Raw genomic sequence first — 18,944 nt, forward strand, 5'->3', positions numbered from 1 at the left:
GGGGGAGAAATGAGAGAACTAGAGGACAGCATGGGGTTTTTGTTTTTATATACAAGACACATTTATCCATTAAATTTAGAACACGGTACAAAAAAAACACTTCAACTAATTAATCTTACAATGCTGCTCATATCAATTACTGGTCTTAATCCTAATAATAAGGGGGTTTGCTGTAGGCGACTCGCAGCTTCCACTCCTTTGGATCTGAGAGATTCTGGGGCAGCTGGATGGGAGAGGGGATAGAAAGGAGTAAAAACCAAAAAAGGCCCCTACGGCAAACGGTTCAGATCTGAATGCGGAGAGAGAGAGAAAAAAAAAAAAAAGGGAAAAAAAAAGAAAAAATACAAATTCTATATTACATACAACAGGAAAGTGGCTGAAGACAGACAACGCAGAGGTGCCTGCGGCCTGCCCTGCGGGGCCCTGCTGGGGCTGGGGGCCCGGGCGCTCCCCGCCGCAGGGCTCTCTCCTCCCTGGGGTCCTTCCTCATCATCGGGGGCACTGGGATTCTCTTCCGGAAGCGAGTGGTGCCGAGGGCCCGGCCTCAGTTGGCACCCCAGCTGTAGCTGTTGTAGGCAGACTTGTTGGCCTGGGATTTCTGGGGGATGGAGCTGCCTTGGCTGCGCTGCCCGGAGCCGCTCTGCGGGAAAGGGCACAGGAGAGAGAGCGTGGTGAGTGCAGGGGAAGCAGCCCCAGCCTGCCCCACGGGGTAACACCGGCACACCCAGGCCCCTGGCCAGGTGCTCTGGGCAGCCGCCGATGTGCCTGGGCCCAGCTCAGCTCCCTGGCACTGGGGCAGCCTCCAGCACCTCGCAGCTGTGCCCCAGCACCCTCCCTCGGCTGCACACCTTGCTCCAGGCCAGCACACACAGGGCTGTGGGCAGCAGGGAGAGAGGAGACAGGAGACGGGGAAGGGTCGGTGTGGGGTGTGTCTGCTCGCGGGTGTGTGTGTGTGTGCAAATACTGCCTGAGGGCCTCTCTCCTCGCCTCGCAGGGCCATGGGGGAGAAGGAAGGGGCTACGTGATCCTGGGGAGCCTTAGAGGTGGGGGCAGAGCCCATGGCAAGTGCAATGCATTTTCAGAGAGTTCATTACCTGATCTTCCTGCTGGCGTTGGCAGCACAGTATCATCTGCAAATATGGAAGCTGTTGCAGTACCAGGATATGTAAAATAAAGGGACAAACTATGACAATAGAAATCCACGGTTAGACCTGAAAGCTCCTGCAGGGTCGTGGCTATGGCGAGGAACCCCTTTGGTGCTGGCCTGTGGAGCTGCCCCTCTGAGGATGGGGGAGGTCGGGGTGCCCCAGATGTGTCTGCATGAGGGGGCACTGCCTGGCCATACCTGGTGCAGCCCGGCAGCAGGGGGGTTGTGCTGAGTACCCACCCTGGCAGAGCACACCCCAGGCCTTCCTTCTCACCTCATCATCCTCCTACCGGCCCTGTGTGTATGTGCAGGTGTGAGCATGTGCCTGTCGCTGCATGTGTCCGCCGCAGAGCATGAGGGAGGGAGGGACAGAGGGACCAGGGAAGTCGAGGGGGAGCAAGAGCCCTAGGAGATAGCCCAGCAAGGGGCTGAGGTGCCAGGAGCACTGCTTACCTGCCCATCCTGCTGCAGGTGGTGGTGGAGGATCTGCGAGTGAGGCTGCTGATGCGGGGTCAGGATGTGCATGAAGGGGGTGGGGGGGTACGCCGCTGCCGTCGCGGGGTTGATGGGGCCGCCGCTGCCCAGCGCCGAAGGCAGGTTGAAGGAGGCTGCTGGGGTTCCAGTGTGAAATCCCTGCTTCTCGAAGGATTGCTAAGGAGGAGATGCACACGGCAGAGTAAGGGCAGGGAGCAAGGCTGGCAGAGTGCCCCTCCCTATTTCTACACGTCACAGTCAGCCTGTGGTACAGAGAACAGATAAGAGTCTCTTCCCATGGCTCTTTCTGGGATTGGAATTGCTGTAAGCTGGGAAAGGTCAAGCATTTCCCTTCTCCCTGGCTGTCTGATCCAAGGGGAAGAGACTTCATTGCCCAGAGAGGCTGTCTCAGAGCTTGGCTTCTCCTCCCCAGCAATGCAGGAAGCACACAGACACTGACCTGAGTTTTGGAGTAGACAGAGCCCGAGATGTCTGGCACGCCTGTATTACTGGATGTCACGGATACACCTGGGGAAAAGGGACAGTGGGTGTTAGGCAGCAGCCAGTGGGTCAGTAGGAGCTGCTTGCTGCTAATACCATCAGCACCTGGTGGAGAGCTCCAGTGGTCAGAGAAGATCTGCAGACAGACTGGCCTGGGCAGCCAGGCTCTGGCAGGACCACATGCAAAGCACCCATATAAGTTATTTTGCTCTAGACACACACAGTTTCAAAATGCCTCCAGAAACCAGCTGAAGGGCTGGCTGCCACCCAGAGAAACACATGGGAGACAGCAGGTCTGAGGAGAGCTGGAGAACACAATGGACAGACAGGGAAACAAACCCACAGCATGTGGCACAGCAGCAAAAACAGCCCAAAAGCTCCTCTGGTGTAAAACACAATTGCATGTAAAAGGCAACTCGGCTGTAGGCTGGGATGGCTGGTGCAGTGACTGACAACACAAGCCCCATGGGGTGTTGGCTGTCCATAAAAGAGGGCACCAGAGGACCCAGAGGACACCTCATCAATCATTTAATGCCTGGAAAAAGTGCTGAAATGAAAGCAGTTTAAAGGACTCAGCACCAGGTGACCTGGTACAAAGCTGAAACACCTTCTCAAGGAGAAAATACTATCTTGAAGGGCTCTAATGCAGTGAAAGAAGTGACAAAAGAAACTTGAAAGACTGGTAGAGGGAGCCAAATGTAGCCCTGTGTAAGTCAGCCAGACACCAACCAAGTACCAAGACAGGCAGCAGGTTCATGACCTTCCTGCATCTTTGAATCAAGGACACTTCCCTAGAAACTGTCTGCCAAACACTGGTGGGAAACAAGCTCAAATCCAGAACAACTGCTGTTCTGTTAATCACATACAGGCAGATAAAAAAACCAACAAACCAAAACCATTCAGCAGCTTAAACTTCTGATAGTAGTCCAAGGCCCAGGCAGCTGATTGTGAAGCACAGAGGAGGGCATGAAGTGATCTGTAGCCCCCAAACCTGCTCCAGGTCTGGATGCAGAACAATCCTGGGCCTTTCTAAGGATAATCAATCTCCTTGGGAGCGGCAGGCCTGGAATTTTTCTCTATTACTGCTATAAGACAGCAGTCCCTATCACAGCCAGTAAGACTGGGAGCAAGCCCTGCTGTGGGAAGAGCTCTTGTGGGTCTCTTACCAGTGCTGTACCCATGAGAGCCATAGCCACTGGGCTGCTGGAAAGGGGTTGCTGATGCATTGACGCTGACATTCACACCATGCTGCTTGGAAGAGGTAGGAGCAACCTACAGAACAGAGAGGAACAGAGTGAGAAGAGGCTTTGCTGTGCCACCCTTCTGCCCAAATGGCACACCTTGTGTCTGGGGAACTCACAGGGAACACGGCGGGCCCGTACTGGAAGGTGCTGGGGAGCCCTGGTACCCCTGTGTAGTATGGCAGACTGGTGTAACTGTAGCCAGGAGGCAGCGCCGGGTTCAGGAACGTCTGCTGCGTGGTGTGGTGGGTCTGGGTCTGGCTCTGCTGGGGCTGAGCCAGAGTCGTTGCAGGAGCGGGGGAAGAGGCATCACCACGGCCAAATTTTGTTAAATCACCTGAAATAGAGGAGGTGAGAGTAAAGAACAGATATTAGATCCTGGCCTGTTTCAACTTGGCCCAAAGGTGACCCAGTCTTTTGATAAACAGTGACTTCAGCCACACCCCCCTCCCCCCACCACCTCCTGCCAGTGCCAAGGACTGTGGTCCTCAGACTTTTGCACACTGATAAGGTGAAGCTATTAATTGCTCATTGGCCCTAGCAGGACTACAGAGGCAAAGGGAAGCCACAGTAGCAAAGCCCACAATCTGGCACTGGATAAACCTGCTAGCAGAGCCTGATGCCAGAGCTGTCCCTCTCCATGCACCACCAGCAGGAATGAACACAACCCAGATCCTTGCCTGGGCTGTGCAGGGCTGGGGGAAGCTCCCTGTTCTGATATGGATGAGCACTGGATGAGCACATCCACTCTCCTATTCAGAGCTCACACAGTTCAAAGCTCACAGAGCTCTGAGCTTTCAGCCTCAGCTGGGCAAAAGCACTTCCACACAAAACAGCTCCTGCCAAAGCCGAGGAGAAGTGGTGCTGGAAAAAGAGTGAACCTCCAAGTGCAACAATTCCTAAAGCATGTGAAAGCTCAATCACTGCCCACTGCAGACTGTCCGATATTAAAAAAAAAAAACAATTCTCCATATTTTGTATTTCTTTCTATTTTTACTCTCAGTGCTTGAGAAGCACTGCTTACCACCTGCCTCACAACCACCTGGAAAGCAGTCCCCCAGTTGTAGGCCCTGAAGAATCTTCCAGCCTTTCCTCGCTCCCTTTCCAACTGCCCCATTAAGTCCTGCTTTGCCCACCTCTTCCCAGTATCAGGCCTTGACACAATCAGATGCTCAAAGGGAAAGAAAGAATTTAGCTGTGAGAAGCATGCTCCAAACCAAAAGCAGTGCAGGAGGCACAGTGCAGGTGCAGAGGTAGCTCCAGTGGACAAAGACACAGGACACTAGCAGAAGCAGCACAAACCCTTATGGGATGGGAATCAGAGCAGTCTTTTGCCCTACCAGAGTATGGATTGCTGCTCAGGCTGCCATCTCTTCCAGTCAGTGGTGTGGTGGGTGTAGGGAATGGGATGCTGTAGTAATCCTGATGAATAAAAACAAACGAAGACATTTTATCAGCTCTGGCCAAAGTGCAAAGCAGTATATTTGGGAGAGAGGAATTTCTATACTGTAGCTGCAAAATATGTCTGAGAATTGCAGTCCAACCAGCCACATCAGGCTGATCGTAAGCTACAGCAGTCCCAGGTTTTTGTAGCATGTACCATCCCCCTCATCTGGCTATTAGAAGAACCAGATAAGGTCTACTGGTATGCGGCTCTTTAACTGGCTGGACTTTTCCCCCCTCTTCACAATAAAATGGACATGTCCTGTTGCTAAATAAAGCCCATTCTCATCAGGTATTTAGTCACTGGCTCTGTCATGGATCAGAGGTGAATCTCTGTAATAGCCCTGCTGTTGTAACTCGTGCTCCTTGGCTCCATGAGGAATACTGCTGCATGAGCAACTCGTGCTGGCAACTCCCCACGTGAAAGGAGCAACTGATTAACTCCTCACTGCTGCTACAGAGGTGCATCCACTCAGCACCCCATTTTGCCAGCTCTTCAGCTGAATTGTCTCTACCCAAGCAGCACCAGTGGAAGTGGCATGTCCTTGTCATTCTGCAGTACTCACCAATGGGAATCTCGTCTGGAGCATTTGCAAGTCATCATATCCATACACCTGTGGCTAGAAAAAGAGCCAGAGATGACACTGAGGACATGGACGACATAAGGACACCCAATTTTAGATTAAACATTTAGATAAATGCAAGAGAAAGCCAGAGGTAGCCAGTCAGCAGCCACATGAGCCACCAGAGGCAGGCAGCCACAGCCTTGACACAGGCTGATGCTGCCAGAAGTTCCTGCGAGTTGCTCAAAGGAAAGTGCTCCAGACCATAAAGCCACTCAACAGTTTTTCTCTGGAAATCATCCCAAAACTGAAATATATCCTCACCTTTAGGAGAGGATGTGACACACACCCCTAGACTTTGTGGCTGTTGCTACCCTTGCCCTGACTGCCCTTTGTCACACCATATTTCTAACACAGCTCTGTGCTTCCATACACTGTCCTCTGCCCAAGGGCTCTTAAAAGGCTGGAGAGGCTGCAGAGAACAGGCACATAGACTCTGCCCTGGGGTGATCACAACAAACATTTACCCCATTCACCTTCACAGGCACATGGAAATCACGGAAAAAACAGCAGGTCCAAACTCTGCCTGTCCAAGGCAGTCCTGCTCACAGTTTTTAGTTTCCCCACTATGCTACATCCCTCCCTGCTGCAGAGGGAGCTGGGACACCACTGCAAAGTTCCACTCACCGGGTAGGCATGTAGCAACCCTGGAGCCATGATGTATGGATTAGGCAACAACGGTGGGACTCCAGGAGGGAGATTGGGAGGGGCTTTTCCTGAAAGAGGAGGAGAAAGGAAAAGTTCCACAGTGAAGCAAACAGCAGAAGCCTGCTCTCTTAGCCCTCACACCCTTCTCTGGTCCAGCAGTAACCAGGACAGTACCTGATGTGGTTGCAACAGAGCTGCGAGTTGAGGCCGTCACTGTGGAGTTGCTGCTGAGGCTGAGGCCCAGGCTGCTGACACTGCTGAGGCTGGATGAAACGCTGACAACTGGTGGGGCAGCTGACACAGTGCTGGAGGAGGTGGAGAAAGTACTAGCAGAAGAATGGAGGCTTGCTTCACTCTCCACACTTGTGTGCTAGGGAAGGAAGGGAGGAGAGTCAGGGGATCAGGCAGATGGAACCAAGCACACAGGTACCACAGGACATTCGCTGTGCTCAACATCATGCACCTCTGTCTGCATCTGGATGTTTCTGCAGTGAGCCTGGTTTAAGTCCAAAGTCCTGACAGCAGCCAATCCCTAATGCTTACAAAGCTCTCTCATGGTTCCATCCCAACACAACTGTCTGAGGAGCAGAGCAGGGCTTGACACCACATTTGCAGCAGGGTGATTTATTCTGCTGCAAAAGCCAATACCCAGGAACTGTACTGCAAGAGCTCCGAAAGTAGAGACATTTGGTTCCACTGCATCAGCTACCAGTTTGCTCTGACGTGTGGCTGTGCTGCAGCACCTTCACGGGCTTCTACAGGCTCAAAAGAAGGCACTGCTCAGTCAGAAACAGGCACAGTGTCAACAGCCTTGAGCCACAGGTGTACAGACAGTGTTCTGACATTACCCCCTGTCATCTCTCTCCATACAACACCTAGACTCCAGCAGGACAGCCAGCAGCATGGCAGCTCCTGCCACAACTGAAGGCCCAAGGTCAGGCACCCCAGCAGACCCCTCCAAGCTGAGCAGAAATGGGCACACAGTGAAAGATCACACCCAGACTCACCAGAAGGGTTGAAGTTGATGTTCGCCCAGAGGATGTGGATGAGGACAGACTGTTCTGCTGGGTGGGTAACGCACTGACAGGAAGAGAAATAAAACATTGTCAGACCAAGGTGAGAAAGTCAACATCAATAGCACCATCCCATTTCCCATCTGCTTGAATGGGATGAGTCATCTTAGTCTTCCTCACTGCATAAGACAGACCCTGATGTCTGCTATAGATTCCTGCTCCTAGTTCTGCTTCTTCAGAAATCCATCCCCCACTCCCTCACCTGCTGAGCTGGGCAGTGGTTGTACTGGGGAGCTCCTCACTGTGGCTCAGGCTGCTCAGAGCTGTTGAGTGTTGGCTGGCTGTTGTCAGCAAGGACGATGCAGACACCCCATCGTTGAGAGGGGCAATACTGGGAGCAGAGGGGGAGTCGGATTTCACTGCAGGGCCCGTAGCACCTGAGAACAAAAGCTTTGTGTTAAGGGCAGCTACTGGCAAACTTCCAGAGGGTATGACAAAGGCAAGGATCAGCAAGTTCTCAGCTAGAGGAGCTGGGAGATTTGGGGCTTCCCTCAGTGCTGCCAAGCAGTTACACACTTATGATTGAGTTCTATGTCGCACTTTACCCCATCACCACCACCAGCTCTGCAAAGAGCTTCAAGACCTACAGATGAAGTGCTTTCCACACACAAAGCAGAGTAAGTTATTGTCATAGGTGACCCCTCAAGGATCTCAAGGATCAGCACAAAGCTGAATGTTTTGAGGCAAACAAATAATCTGAATGGCAGCAATTAGACCAGCAAGGAAAGGACTTGCTATTAGCACAGATAAAACTTCTCATTCAAAGCAGCACAAGAGATACAGGGCACCCACTGTACTGGCAAGACTCTTACCTTCAACAGCCTGTGTGGTTTGTAATGGCGTGGGTTGTACAGAACTGAAACCATTCTGAGGAAGAAGAGAAAAAAGGAGTACTGGGCATTATAGCTACACATTTCCAGAGGCAGAGCTAGTGTCACTTCTCTCTCACACTCCCTTGCACAGTTATGAAAAGGTCCTGCTACCAGCATGTGTCAGCAGACCGTGTCTGGGTCAGTCCCAAGGTCTAGCCCCATGCCAGCATGGTCCCCAAGTGTATATGAGAGAAATCAGTGCAAGAAATTTCTCTGCTGCTGGTAGTTAGACTGCCTCAACACTCTCAATCCAAGTTAATTAGCCAAATCTGACGTTACTGAACTGGTGTGCAGCATACAAGAACCAAATCCATAACACAAAACAAAATTCTTTGTCTGCATGCCCCTCTAGCAGGGTAACTGTACAAGACACAACACATGCCCTGCAATCACCTTGACTGCTGTTAACCCCAGTGGTCCAGGCCACAAAACACAGCAGCCACAAGAGAGCTCTCATTAGAGCCCACAAGCCACACAGTGAGGTTGAAGGATCACAGAACCCTTTGATAAGCCCTTCAGCTTTCCCCAAGACACTTCACACGTGAGGCTCACTCAGCACAATGGGTGAGCAAAGCTGTTCTCTTACCTTAGCCTGGGTCAGATCTTTCTGGGGCGAAGAGGAGATAGAATTTGGGTATCGCCTCGTCTGGGTGGATCTCTGTTCGTACAGTGGTCCCTGAGCACTGTTCTGGGAGGTAAATGTTGCTGTCTGTATTGTGCCACTCTGGTAACCAGACTCCTGGCTTTGATTGGACGAAATTGTGGATGAAGATTCACTACAAAAGGGAAAAAAAAAAAAGTTCCTTCATCTTCCTCTGAAACAGCCCTGCTGTAAGCTGCCGGCCCAGACTGGGCTCTTCACTTCAAATACTCAAGATAAAAAGCCCCAAGCATCAGTATAAAGGCACCACATGAAGCAGCCAAACCAAGAAACATGCCCAGAGAGCAGGGCTAGCCCAGCCATGGACATCCAGCTGCAGCCTTGCCTCACACACCGCTGTGCCTTAGGAAACACTTCAAGAGCTGCCACCACTCAGGTCCCAGTACTCAAGGGACTGGCCAGTTACTAAGGGTCAGCCCAAGAGAAGACAAACACACCATCACTGAAGATACTCCTACCCCACTGTGTCTCAGTTTGCCAAGGCAAAAAGAAGGGCAAAGCACTCAGAATCTGTTCACTAGAGACATAAAGTAGTTGTGCTGGGAATTCCCCATCTGTGTTTTCAACAACACAGTTTAAGGTAGCAGAAAAACTGTTTTCTGTGCAAGTACTGCAGGCCAAAGAGCCACAGAGCTGCCCGATGAGTCTGCTGGCAACTTGTGCTTTGCTGTTGCATACATTGTCCCCCCTTTGTGACCAAAGCACAGTCAGAAAGGGTCTACTAGTATGCATGAGAACTCAAGACCACAGGATCAGGCAACTTCCAAAGCTGCCTGCTTGGATTCACAGGCTCCTGGTGCTCACCTGGCCGAGCTGGTGTAGAGGCTGCTCTGAGACTGGCTAACGGCGGCGCTGGTTGTGGGCGTCGATTCATACTCAGCAAGAACAGGCTCTGAACCAAACTGTAACGCCCCAAACTGCAGGTTTAGCCCTGAGATATCTGAGGAGCCAGGCATTTCCACTGCAAGTGCAGGAATCTGCAAGGGAGGAACAATAGAACGGGTCAATCATTCCCAGGGATTAGCCCACAGAATTACTTTATTACCCTCGTTTCCCTGCACACAATGGCAGTTATGGGCTTGCAGCCCCTGAATTACGCTGTAATGTAATTCAGGCAGGCACAACTCCATCACCCCCACAAACACTCAGTGCTGACAACAGGAAGGCCAAGCCCAGACCTTCCCTCAGCAGCTCAAATGGCTGTTTCTGCAGCTCTAACACAACTCCATTGTCTCCTTCCCCACCACTGCTCTGCACCTTTGATGTTAACGATGCTTTTTTCTTTTGCTGCTTGAGCTTCTGCTGTGCTGGCTGGGGACTTGAGGACTGGTTGTCCGACGAGCCTGGAGACATCTGGGGAACTGGATTGGTTTTGCTGGGCAGTGGCGAGGATGGAGGTGCCGGTGTGGTTGTGGAGGCAGTCACCACAGGCTGCTTCTCCTGCATGAACACTTCTATCATGGTTGAAGTTGATGTGAAGCCCTGACGCTTGGTGAAGGGACTATGCACAGAAGAGTCTGTTGGGTTCTTGAGATCTATGGGACAAGACAGAGGTGAGTTAGCAGGGTTTGTTTCCTTAAAAAAAAAAAAAAAATCAAATTCTGACACCAAGACATCCTTTTCCTCTATGTTTCATCCTGAAGCTTGTTAGAGAGCAGAGAACTTAAGCATCTCTGCTCCCAGCCTCACACTCTCACGACCATCAATGCCAAGCCTTTTTAAGCCCTTTTTCCCCCAATTGCTTCCACCATCCCTACAGGACAAAGGCAGCTTGCATGGCAGAAGTCCTCCATTCTCCAAGAAAAGCTGGGCTCCAGAGTCCCTCGTGTGGAGACACTGCATATCAGAGTCCTGCAGGCCACTTCCTTCCCATCTCTGTTAACAGTCCTGCATACCATTGCCACACCCTTCTCCTGCAGGGAACTAGGTATCTCCAAGCAACATCACTGCTTGGGGCTGCCTATCCTCAGGTTTTTTGCACCATCTTCCTCCTCTGACTAAGCCTTTCCACAGTTTATTCAAAATCAACTCCTATTCTCTCTGACTCTCCTCTGAGGCTTCTTGTCTGAGAAGATCAGAAGCTGCCAACAGTGACTGTCACCAGGACAGGGCTCAATTTTTCTTCAGCTTAGATTTGAACCAGAGCCATTTCCCTATAAAAAGCACAAGCTGAAGGAAACGACACTAGCACTGAACCACAGCAAAACTCAGCTTCTCATCTGAAAAGAGCCTCTCAATCCCAGTTTATTCCCTCAGGCCAGCCCAGCAATAGAGTCACTTCTTGGCATTTAACAGCAAAGCCCCTTAAAATTCCCTTAAAAGATAACAGGAGTTCAGCAGGAAGAAGAGACTGACAAGAGCTCATATTTGGGAGCTATTCTCTAGAGGTGCTCTTTCAGAACTTTTTCTGGCACAGCTTTACACCAGGAAGTAGTTCTGCACACTCTGAGAGGCTCAGGAACATCAGATCCCTGGCCCTGAAACTGTCTGGAATGACAGATTCAACTGCTCCAAGTATAAAAGGAACAGGGAGAGACTCACACACACTATTACATTTTACTCTCACCCACAGCTCTTTAATTTTTACAGCTCAGCTAAACTGGTTGTGAACTTGTGAACAGATCCTCTGCTGAATCCCTCCCACTGGTGCTCCCTGCAGTTCTGGGGGAACACATTCCCTCCCTCTGGGAGCTGCTGCTCCTCCTTACCGTACTGCACCAGAGACGAGGTCTGTGTGGTGGATGCCATGTCCCAGGAAGCAGCAGTGGTGTTCCCAGCAGGCTGGGTGTGCTGAGCTGCCAGCTGAGCCAGTGCCTGGGCTGTCTTGAACTGCTCCAGGAACTGTGACCCTGTGGTACTGCTGCCTTTGGCCTCCCCGACATCTCCAAACCCTTTCCCCAACATGCTCACCTGCAATTACAGCAAGGAGAAAAAGTCAAAGTCTGCCATGGCTTGGAGCTTGGCTCAGAGGACAGGCACATCTCTGAACATCATCCCAAATGCACTGTACCCTGCTGCTTCTCACTGGTGCCTCACTCAACACTCTGGACCTCCAAATGCACACACACTGCTGGCAGGAAGGGCTCCTGTTTCTTTCCCAGCCTCCACCATGTGTGAACAGATATGCTCATCCCTTGCCCAAGCCATGCCATGGTATGGTGTCACAGGGGGTTACAAAGGAAGTTGAAGACAGGATCTTTAAAAACATACTGAATTATTCTCATGCATTCAGTTGCACTAAAAGAAAACCATCAGGAGATCTTGGCTTTATAGTTAATGTGGTTTTGAAAATCTTTGCTAAACTACCTCACCATTAAGTAAACAATTTTTATTTCTTTTTGCTGAAGTTACACACAGCAGCATCTGCCCAAGGCCATGCAGATCCCTGACTCTGACTCAATGTCTCCTTCCTTCTCCTGTCAGTGGGTGCCAGCATTCCATCCCACACCAGTCCCCAACCAGTTCTGTTTCTCAAACTATTGGAACTGACAGCCTTGGACCAAAAGAGTTTTTCCTTTCCTTTAAGGAGGAATTAAGCATGTGTTGCAAATGTGACAAGGGCAGCAGGGGAGGAATTATCACAATTATTTCAAATCGAGCAATGAACTTCAGGCCACTGCTTTTAAAGCAGACTAGCAAATTATTTCCCCAGCCCCAAGCAGCGAGCATCAGAACTGTATTTCCTGTATTACCCAAACAGACACAACAACAGAGGATAAAAGCAACCTCAGCCAAACTCCCACTGGCAGAGACCAGCATTTCCTTACCATGCTGTGGTGAGAGAAGGAGTTTCCAGAGGCAGGCTGGGATAGAGCACTCTGTTTAGAATTGCTGAACACCAGTGGCTGCGCCAGGGAAGGAGTCTGGGATGACTCCAGGTTTGTTGACTCATTCTCCATAGAAGAGGGTGTCTTTCCTAGCAGGACTGCGAGATCAATTCTGGGTAGACAAAGACCCACTGAGGTTACCAAAGCTCCCACTTCCATGAGAACAGCATTCCCCCCTTGAGCCTCACAGCTTTTACTTTACAAATTGAAGGAATCTGAAGAATACTAACTCACAACTGCCAGCAGCAGCCTCAAAAAGAAGAATTGACCAAGCAAGACCCTGCATGGCTTCTGATTTTAAATAATTTTAAAATTACATTAATTTAACACAGCAAAATGCCCTCAAACATGAAGAACCAGCAATAGAGCCTAGGAAAATTCTAATCCAGGATTAGGACCCAATAACTCCTAAGTCAACTCTTCCATTTAAATCCACCCCACCTCATTCAGAACTGCTGCATTTTAGCAGGCTAGAAAGGTTTAGCTGAAGATGGCAAATTGCTCCAAGACTCATGTGCCACTTTTCCCAGGTAAACAGCATCACCATGGGCTCTCACCTTTGTCCAGCTGTGATTGTCACATTTTCGGCAGGCAGAGGCACTGAAGACACATTGGAGGCTGTGAAGATCTTTGTCTCTGACAGCTGAAAGATAGAAAAGGAAAAAAGAATCCAAAAGTGAGAACAGCACCTCATAACAGTCCCTATGACACAAAGCACATGAATGCTTGAGCCAAACAGCCACAGAAAAACTCAAAATTCAAGTGCTTAGACTGAAACATCTCTAGCATTTGGCTCCCATCAGAGTCAGCTTGTATTTCATTTGTTTCTTTCAGGCAAGTGTACAAATCATCTGCCAGTGGAAAAAAAAAAAGTCTCTCAAATACTTCTACAAATTTCTATAGTCCATAAATCCCCTAGGGCTGCCCTAGGACTCTGAGTCAATGGCATGCAGCACAGACCTGCAAAAGCCCCAGCACAGTAGGTGCAAGCACTGGTAGCAAAGAGAAAACTTTGGATCCATAGCTAAGCTTCCAGTGATCTGGGCTCACTTGGATGATCTGACCAACAGATCAACTATGGAAGGGAAAATAGCTTTGCTCAAAATCTGGTGGAGGTTAGTGATGACCTGTGAAACATGGCCTGAAACATGTCTGAACATGAACAGCTTCTATTCCAGACTGAGCAGCTGCTACAAACTGAACTGCCAGAGTTTCAGAAGTAAATCCAGAACTCCTGGAAGCATCTCACACACACTGAGGGTAAGAAAGGCTCTCAGAAGCTCCCTTCTAGCAGAGACCTGACTGAACAAAGAAAAGCTGCTCATATCTCCAAACACAGCAGCAGTGCTTCCCCAGGTGGTACCTGGCAAACAAATGCTTGCTGTGCTGGCCCATTCTGTCAGCTGAGCCAAAATGAGCACACAAAACTAACAATCACACTAAAATGCCCAACCCTGCTCCAATCTGCAAGAATAGAAGTCCTTCCTTGATTCAGAGAGGGACTGAAGCCCATTTCAGAAGAAACTTACAGACAGGGATTAAGAGAAGGTGCTAACAATGTCCACCTAGAGAACACAAGGTGGTGAGACACACCAAGGACCATGTCAGAAGGTAAAGTCAAGAGCTTCTTTTCCATTCAAATCACAAGGACCAGCAGAGGCACATGATGTGCATGAAACCATGAAACTGCTGCTGGTGTGATCAAAGGCAAACCTTCCCCAGCTGCCACACCACCAGAGGAGTGGAGCAAGAGTCCTGTGTGGAGACAGGCCAGTTTTTGGAAGAATTCCATCTTGCAGTTACAGGAAATGAGAGGACCAGCCTCAATGCCCCAGGAGATCTCCTCCTGTCTTGGGCCCTTATGACAAACTCTAGAACACATCCTGCAGAAGATGCAACAATTACTTATTCATCATAGCTCCCAGGGCTGGGAGCCTGCCTGGGGCTCTGCCCACAGTTTGGGGAGGATGGGCTCCCCTGGCAGCTCTTGGTGTGCAGACAGGACAGCAGCCTGCTGGCAGATGCACAGAGGAGGGTTCAGAAAATACCTACATCTTCATTCCAGTCCTCCGTGCCCCATTCTTCTGTCGCTGCCCTCCATGCACCTATAAGGACAACAACAGGTACAGAAGTTATGCATGCATCAAAGCTCTATGTCCAACAGCTGGGGGAGCACTGGGGAGCTTTGCAGGCAGCCAGGAGGATTTCTATTTGCCAATCAGACAAGTTAAAGCAGTCAACCTCAACCCAGGCTTTACGGTCAAGGTACCGCGATGGGATCGCCTCTGCCTTGCTGGCACAGGCTGGGATGAAAAAGAGGGACTGCCAGGCTGGCAGACAGGGCAACACACATCTTCCCAACACCCAAAAGGGAAGCTGAGCTCTGCAAGGAAGCCCCAGAATTGTCCCCAGCCTCCTTGGGCCATTTTCCTGGCTCCCCCTGGTACTGCAGTAGCTGTAGGTTTGTGCAAGCAGTGTTACCCCAGCAGCTCCTCCCTCGTGGGCTTCCTGCCAGCTCTGGCACAGGATCTCACCATCCAGGTAAACCTCAAGTTTCTATAAAACTTAAGGATAACTGAGCCATTCCCATGGTTTATCTTCCACCCCACAAAAAAAAAAAAAAAAAAGTCTTGAAACCTCAGCGCTCCAGAACCTCCTGTGCTCAGGCAAATGGGATTCAGAAAAGAAAATGTATGGGACTAAGCAATTCCTGCCTTTTCTGTGACCAGTTTCAGAGACATGCTCAAAGTGTGCAGCTTGAAGTACCAGGGAGGAAAGCAGGAAACCTCAGCTGCAATCCAACACAGCACAATTTAGGTGAGCAAAAATTTACCAGAAAATAAAGAGTTTTGCCTGGCTGCATTTTCAACTTGTTCCAATCCTTGCTTCCATCACAGTTTAATCGCTGTGCTTTGAATATTGTGTCAGTTTCAGATTCCATTTAACAATGAAAATTTGGTTTGGGAAGAGAACAGGAGCTTTCACATCCCCAAAAACCTCAGAGCATAAAGCCAGTCCCATTTTGTGCAGCTTGTTTTCAGTCCACACAAACCAGATCAAGAAAATCTGAAAGCAGCAGCAGGGTTAATCCTGAAGACACTTACTGGATGGAACAAGCTGGTATCAGCCCTTTTACAGCATAAAACAAAGCATGTGGGGAAGGAGAACATTCTGAGCTCTTCTGCAGGACACAGATCTCCCCATACAGAACTTCACTTCTGTATTTAAACAACCACTTGTCTAGACTTGGGGGACCTAGTGCATGAACTAAGTATCAGTGAATTATTCTTTTTCATTGCTTTCTTGTCTTGCTTGATGAATTGAGCCAATTCAAGAAGTCTCCCAGGATTTACTGGTTTATATATTCAAGTTTGAAATACAGATATTAATACAACAACACTTGCCAGAGTGCCAGAAGTCTTAAGGCACACTACCCCTTCCTCCACAGCCAGAACCATCAACACATTCAATGCAAAACCCATCTGCAGTTTAGAAACCTAAATTCCCACAATCCTTAGATTTTTGGTGCCCTCACAGCAGTAGGGGCAAAATTTGGAAGGCTGCTTTCCAAATTTTCATGGATCAGCAGGGTCAGCCTTGGGCTAGAATGACCTAAGAGGTGAAGTAGGAGCTGGATGTACCTGCAGCTGGCCCAGAGAGCAGGAAGACAGGAGAGTTGCCCCAAGAGTTTGTGCATGCAGGAACATAGCATGGGGCTCTTAAGTCTTGTTTGTTTGGGGAAAATAAGAAGAAAAGCAGCACTAAAAGCAGAAGGAAACCCTGCAGATGAAGAACAGCCAGTGACAGGGCTTTCCCAGCAAGTCCACTCCTCAAATATCAGACACCGACTCAGCATGGCTCAAGGGGGCAGATGGAGAATCAAAGACCTGTGATGTGTTCACCAGGAGCACTCCAGAAAGCTCCCAACTAGCACAGCATGGGAAGCTTTGTTAAAGAAACCAACTGTATCACCCTCCATCAAGCTCTTCTGAAGGGGAGAACTGCAACACAAGCAATACCCTGAGCCTTCTAACACCAGTTCAGAAGGGTGGTCTGAACAGCAAGCCTTCCTCTCTGCTTTCAGAAAGCCCTTCAAAAAGCTGCTGGTCTTTAAGCTCCTCAAACCAAGAAAAAGAGGAAAAAATAAAATTAAGCCAACAACATGTGCAAATATGAATGTGGTGAAGGAAAAAAAATCCCATTGTATCTCCAAGTTTTTCAAATCCCTCCCCAAATCCACTCTCTATTTTAAACTGGGGGATAACCACCCAGCTGGTTCCTCCCACAGCCCAGCAGGCAGGACTGGATCCAGGCTTGTCACCCTGCACTAGGAAGGCAACACACCCCAAGGCCCCCACTCTGCACCTCGAAGGAATGCTAATCCAAACAAAGCCAAAGGGCAGCAAAATCACAATGGCAGTGCTGGAGCAGATGGCCTTGTGCTGCCTGTGGAAGTTAAAGATTAACCCAAAATGCTCCAGTACAGCATAAGCTCTCCATGTGTCTGCCTGCTTGCAGGCCCTTGCACGAGAGACTCCTCAGCCTCAACACTTCTCCTCCTGCCCTGACCTTCAAGAGGCAAGTGGCAAGTTCTTCTGGAAGGTCCCTTAGCCTCAACTTCAAAACCTCAGGTTAGATGGAGGAGACAAACAAGATGTTGGCCTGATCATGGACACAATGGAATTGTGTAGATGTGAGCAAACTGCATCCCCTCATGGGTGTCTCTTGGCCTCCTAAAGATAATGGTATAGGAGCAGGAAATCAAGTGGCAAGCACAGAGCAGCTTTGCCATCGAGCACCCCTGCCATCTCCAAATCCACCATCATCTTCAACTGCAGGGAGGTGAAGAGGAGCAGCCAGGCAGGCTGAGCATGCCAGAGCAGCCTTTGCTCACCCAGCAGCAGCAGCCAAAAGCAGAGGCAAAGCACAGAGAGAGCACAGGCAGAGCAGCTGCCCTGGCAGCAGGGGTGTGACCCTGAGCAGGAGCAGCAGGGAGGCTGGAGGAACGGCACAGGGACAACAGCGAGTCACAGCTTTGGGCATGTGAGACACAGGGAGTATGACTGAGCTGCCTCACACTTCCTGCCCTCAGGTGGGGTACTCTGTCACCAGCACTGGGGACACAGAGCTGCTCTGGGCATCCAGAAGCAATGGCTGAAGTTAAAATTTGCATAATCCACAGGAATTGCCGTTAGCTTCTCCCAATTTACATTCAAGGTGTCATCGTTAGTAAAAGCACAGTCAGAACAAAGTCAATTATTAATTAAAATGAACAAGTTAAGAGAGAGAAGAATGACATATCCACAGATATTTCAGATTTTTTAAAAATAGCTATAAAGTAAAAGTATCCGGGGCAGTTAGTGCACCTGGATGTATCGTACCAGGAGCAGTGTCAAATTTTCGGGGATAATTTGACCCCTCACCCCCAATGAAATCAAGTCCTGAAACAAAAAAAAAAGAAAAGAAAGACAACCAGTGAAATTTTGACTCAAAAAAGTGTAGGTGAGTTTCATTGCCCCCATGTACACCAGTCACATTGTACCTGTGGATATTATTAATTTAAAGAGATGCCTGTGGCTACTAAATTGCAAACAAAACAACCACACACAACACAGGTGACCAGTGGTGTTGCACAATAAACTTTACAGCTGTGTTGTAGTACTAAAACAAATCTGAGTTGTTCCTCAGAAAAATCTTCAGTTCTCCCCCTAACCACACTCTAACCCCACTTCATTCCACAATTCCACAAAACACCAACACAGGGAAATGAAAACCATTCAAACAGAAGCCTGTTCCCACTAGACAGTTAAACTTCCAGCACACAGAGCTGTGTCCACTCCCTCTGGTATTTAAAACCCCTTCTCAGCTGCCAAGAAGATGATCACTCTGTCTGCTGGTGTTTCACAAGAACACCCTCCTTCCACAATAGCTGTTTTCTGAAGGAAAAAAAAAATGAACAAAACCCAAACAAAACCCATGAAAACACAAAGGAACCACCCCCAGACAAGGGGACTTCAATTCTCTCTTTCCAAACCTATCAGTTTTTCAGCAAACCCAAGAAGTATGGAAGGGTCTAAAGCACCATGAACACAGGTGTGGATGCTTCCTGTACCCAAGACATGGTATTTACTTAAATACTCAGTGATTGTGGAAAAATAGTTTGACTTTGCAGTGGTGCCAGATTGCTCCATAAAAAAGACAACAAAACCACCAATGAGCCCTGCCCTCCTCCCCCCCACCCCCCCCAAAAAAAAGGCTATTTACAGTCAAGGACTGTGACTGTCCCATCCTCACACTGCAAAATCTGAGCTCACCTGTGTCTCAGGATTGTGCATACGTGAAACAAAACCCAGAGCACCAGTTTTCCAATGCAGGAGAATGTGCAGAGGGCAGCTGGGTGCTCAGAATCACCCAACAAACACGTTTGCTTCAAA

At 49.5% G+C, this 18,944-nt stretch overlaps 1 protein-coding gene across 7 annotated transcripts in view; it reads right to left on the reverse strand.

Annotated features, from left to right (window-relative positions):
• Nucleotides 1-211: 211 nt before the first annotated feature.
• The window catches only part of UBAP2L (ubiquitin associated protein 2 like), a 29,294-nt gene continuing 10,561 nt past the window's right edge, over nt 212-18,944 (reverse strand). For 2 of the 7 annotated variants that reach the window (XM_084223005.1, XM_084223006.1), the window contains exons 9-29: nt 17,892-17,951; nt 14,563-14,615; nt 13,068-13,153; nt 12,451-12,622; nt 11,392-11,593; nt 9,941-10,218; nt 9,488-9,660; nt 8,609-8,798; nt 7,963-8,017; nt 7,353-7,527; nt 7,085-7,157; nt 6,252-6,447; nt 6,057-6,145; nt 5,373-5,426; nt 4,704-4,785; nt 3,483-3,700; nt 3,289-3,394; nt 2,082-2,149; nt 1,601-1,798; nt 1,095-1,145; nt 212-640 (exon numbers count right to left, since the gene is read on the reverse strand). In XM_084223005.1, coding sequence (XP_084079131.1) covers nt 545-640; nt 1,095-1,145; nt 1,601-1,798; nt 2,082-2,149; nt 3,289-3,394; nt 3,483-3,700; nt 4,704-4,785; nt 5,373-5,426; nt 6,057-6,145; nt 6,252-6,447; nt 7,085-7,157; nt 7,353-7,527; nt 7,963-8,017; nt 8,609-8,798; nt 9,488-9,660; nt 9,941-10,218; nt 11,392-11,593; nt 12,451-12,622; nt 13,068-13,153; nt 14,563-14,615; nt 17,892-17,951 — 2,675 coding nt within the window. In that variant the 3' untranslated portion in view covers nt 212-544. The remainder of the gene's footprint in view (nt 641-1,094; nt 1,146-1,600; nt 1,799-2,081; nt 2,150-3,288; nt 3,395-3,482; nt 3,701-4,703; nt 4,786-5,372; nt 5,427-6,056; nt 6,146-6,251; nt 6,448-7,084; nt 7,158-7,352; nt 7,528-7,962; nt 8,018-8,608; nt 8,799-9,487; nt 9,661-9,940; nt 10,219-11,391; nt 11,594-12,450; nt 12,623-13,067; nt 13,154-14,562; nt 14,616-17,891; nt 17,952-18,944) is intronic. The other 5 variants (XM_084223007.1, XM_084223008.1, XM_084223010.1 and 2 more) reach the window with 5 other exon arrangements.

The sequence above is a fragment of the Fringilla coelebs genome, assembly GCF_963513975.1.
Source record: "Fringilla coelebs genome assembly, chromosome: 29".
Lineage (NCBI taxonomy): Eukaryota > Metazoa > Chordata > Aves > Passeriformes > Fringillidae > Fringilla > Fringilla coelebs.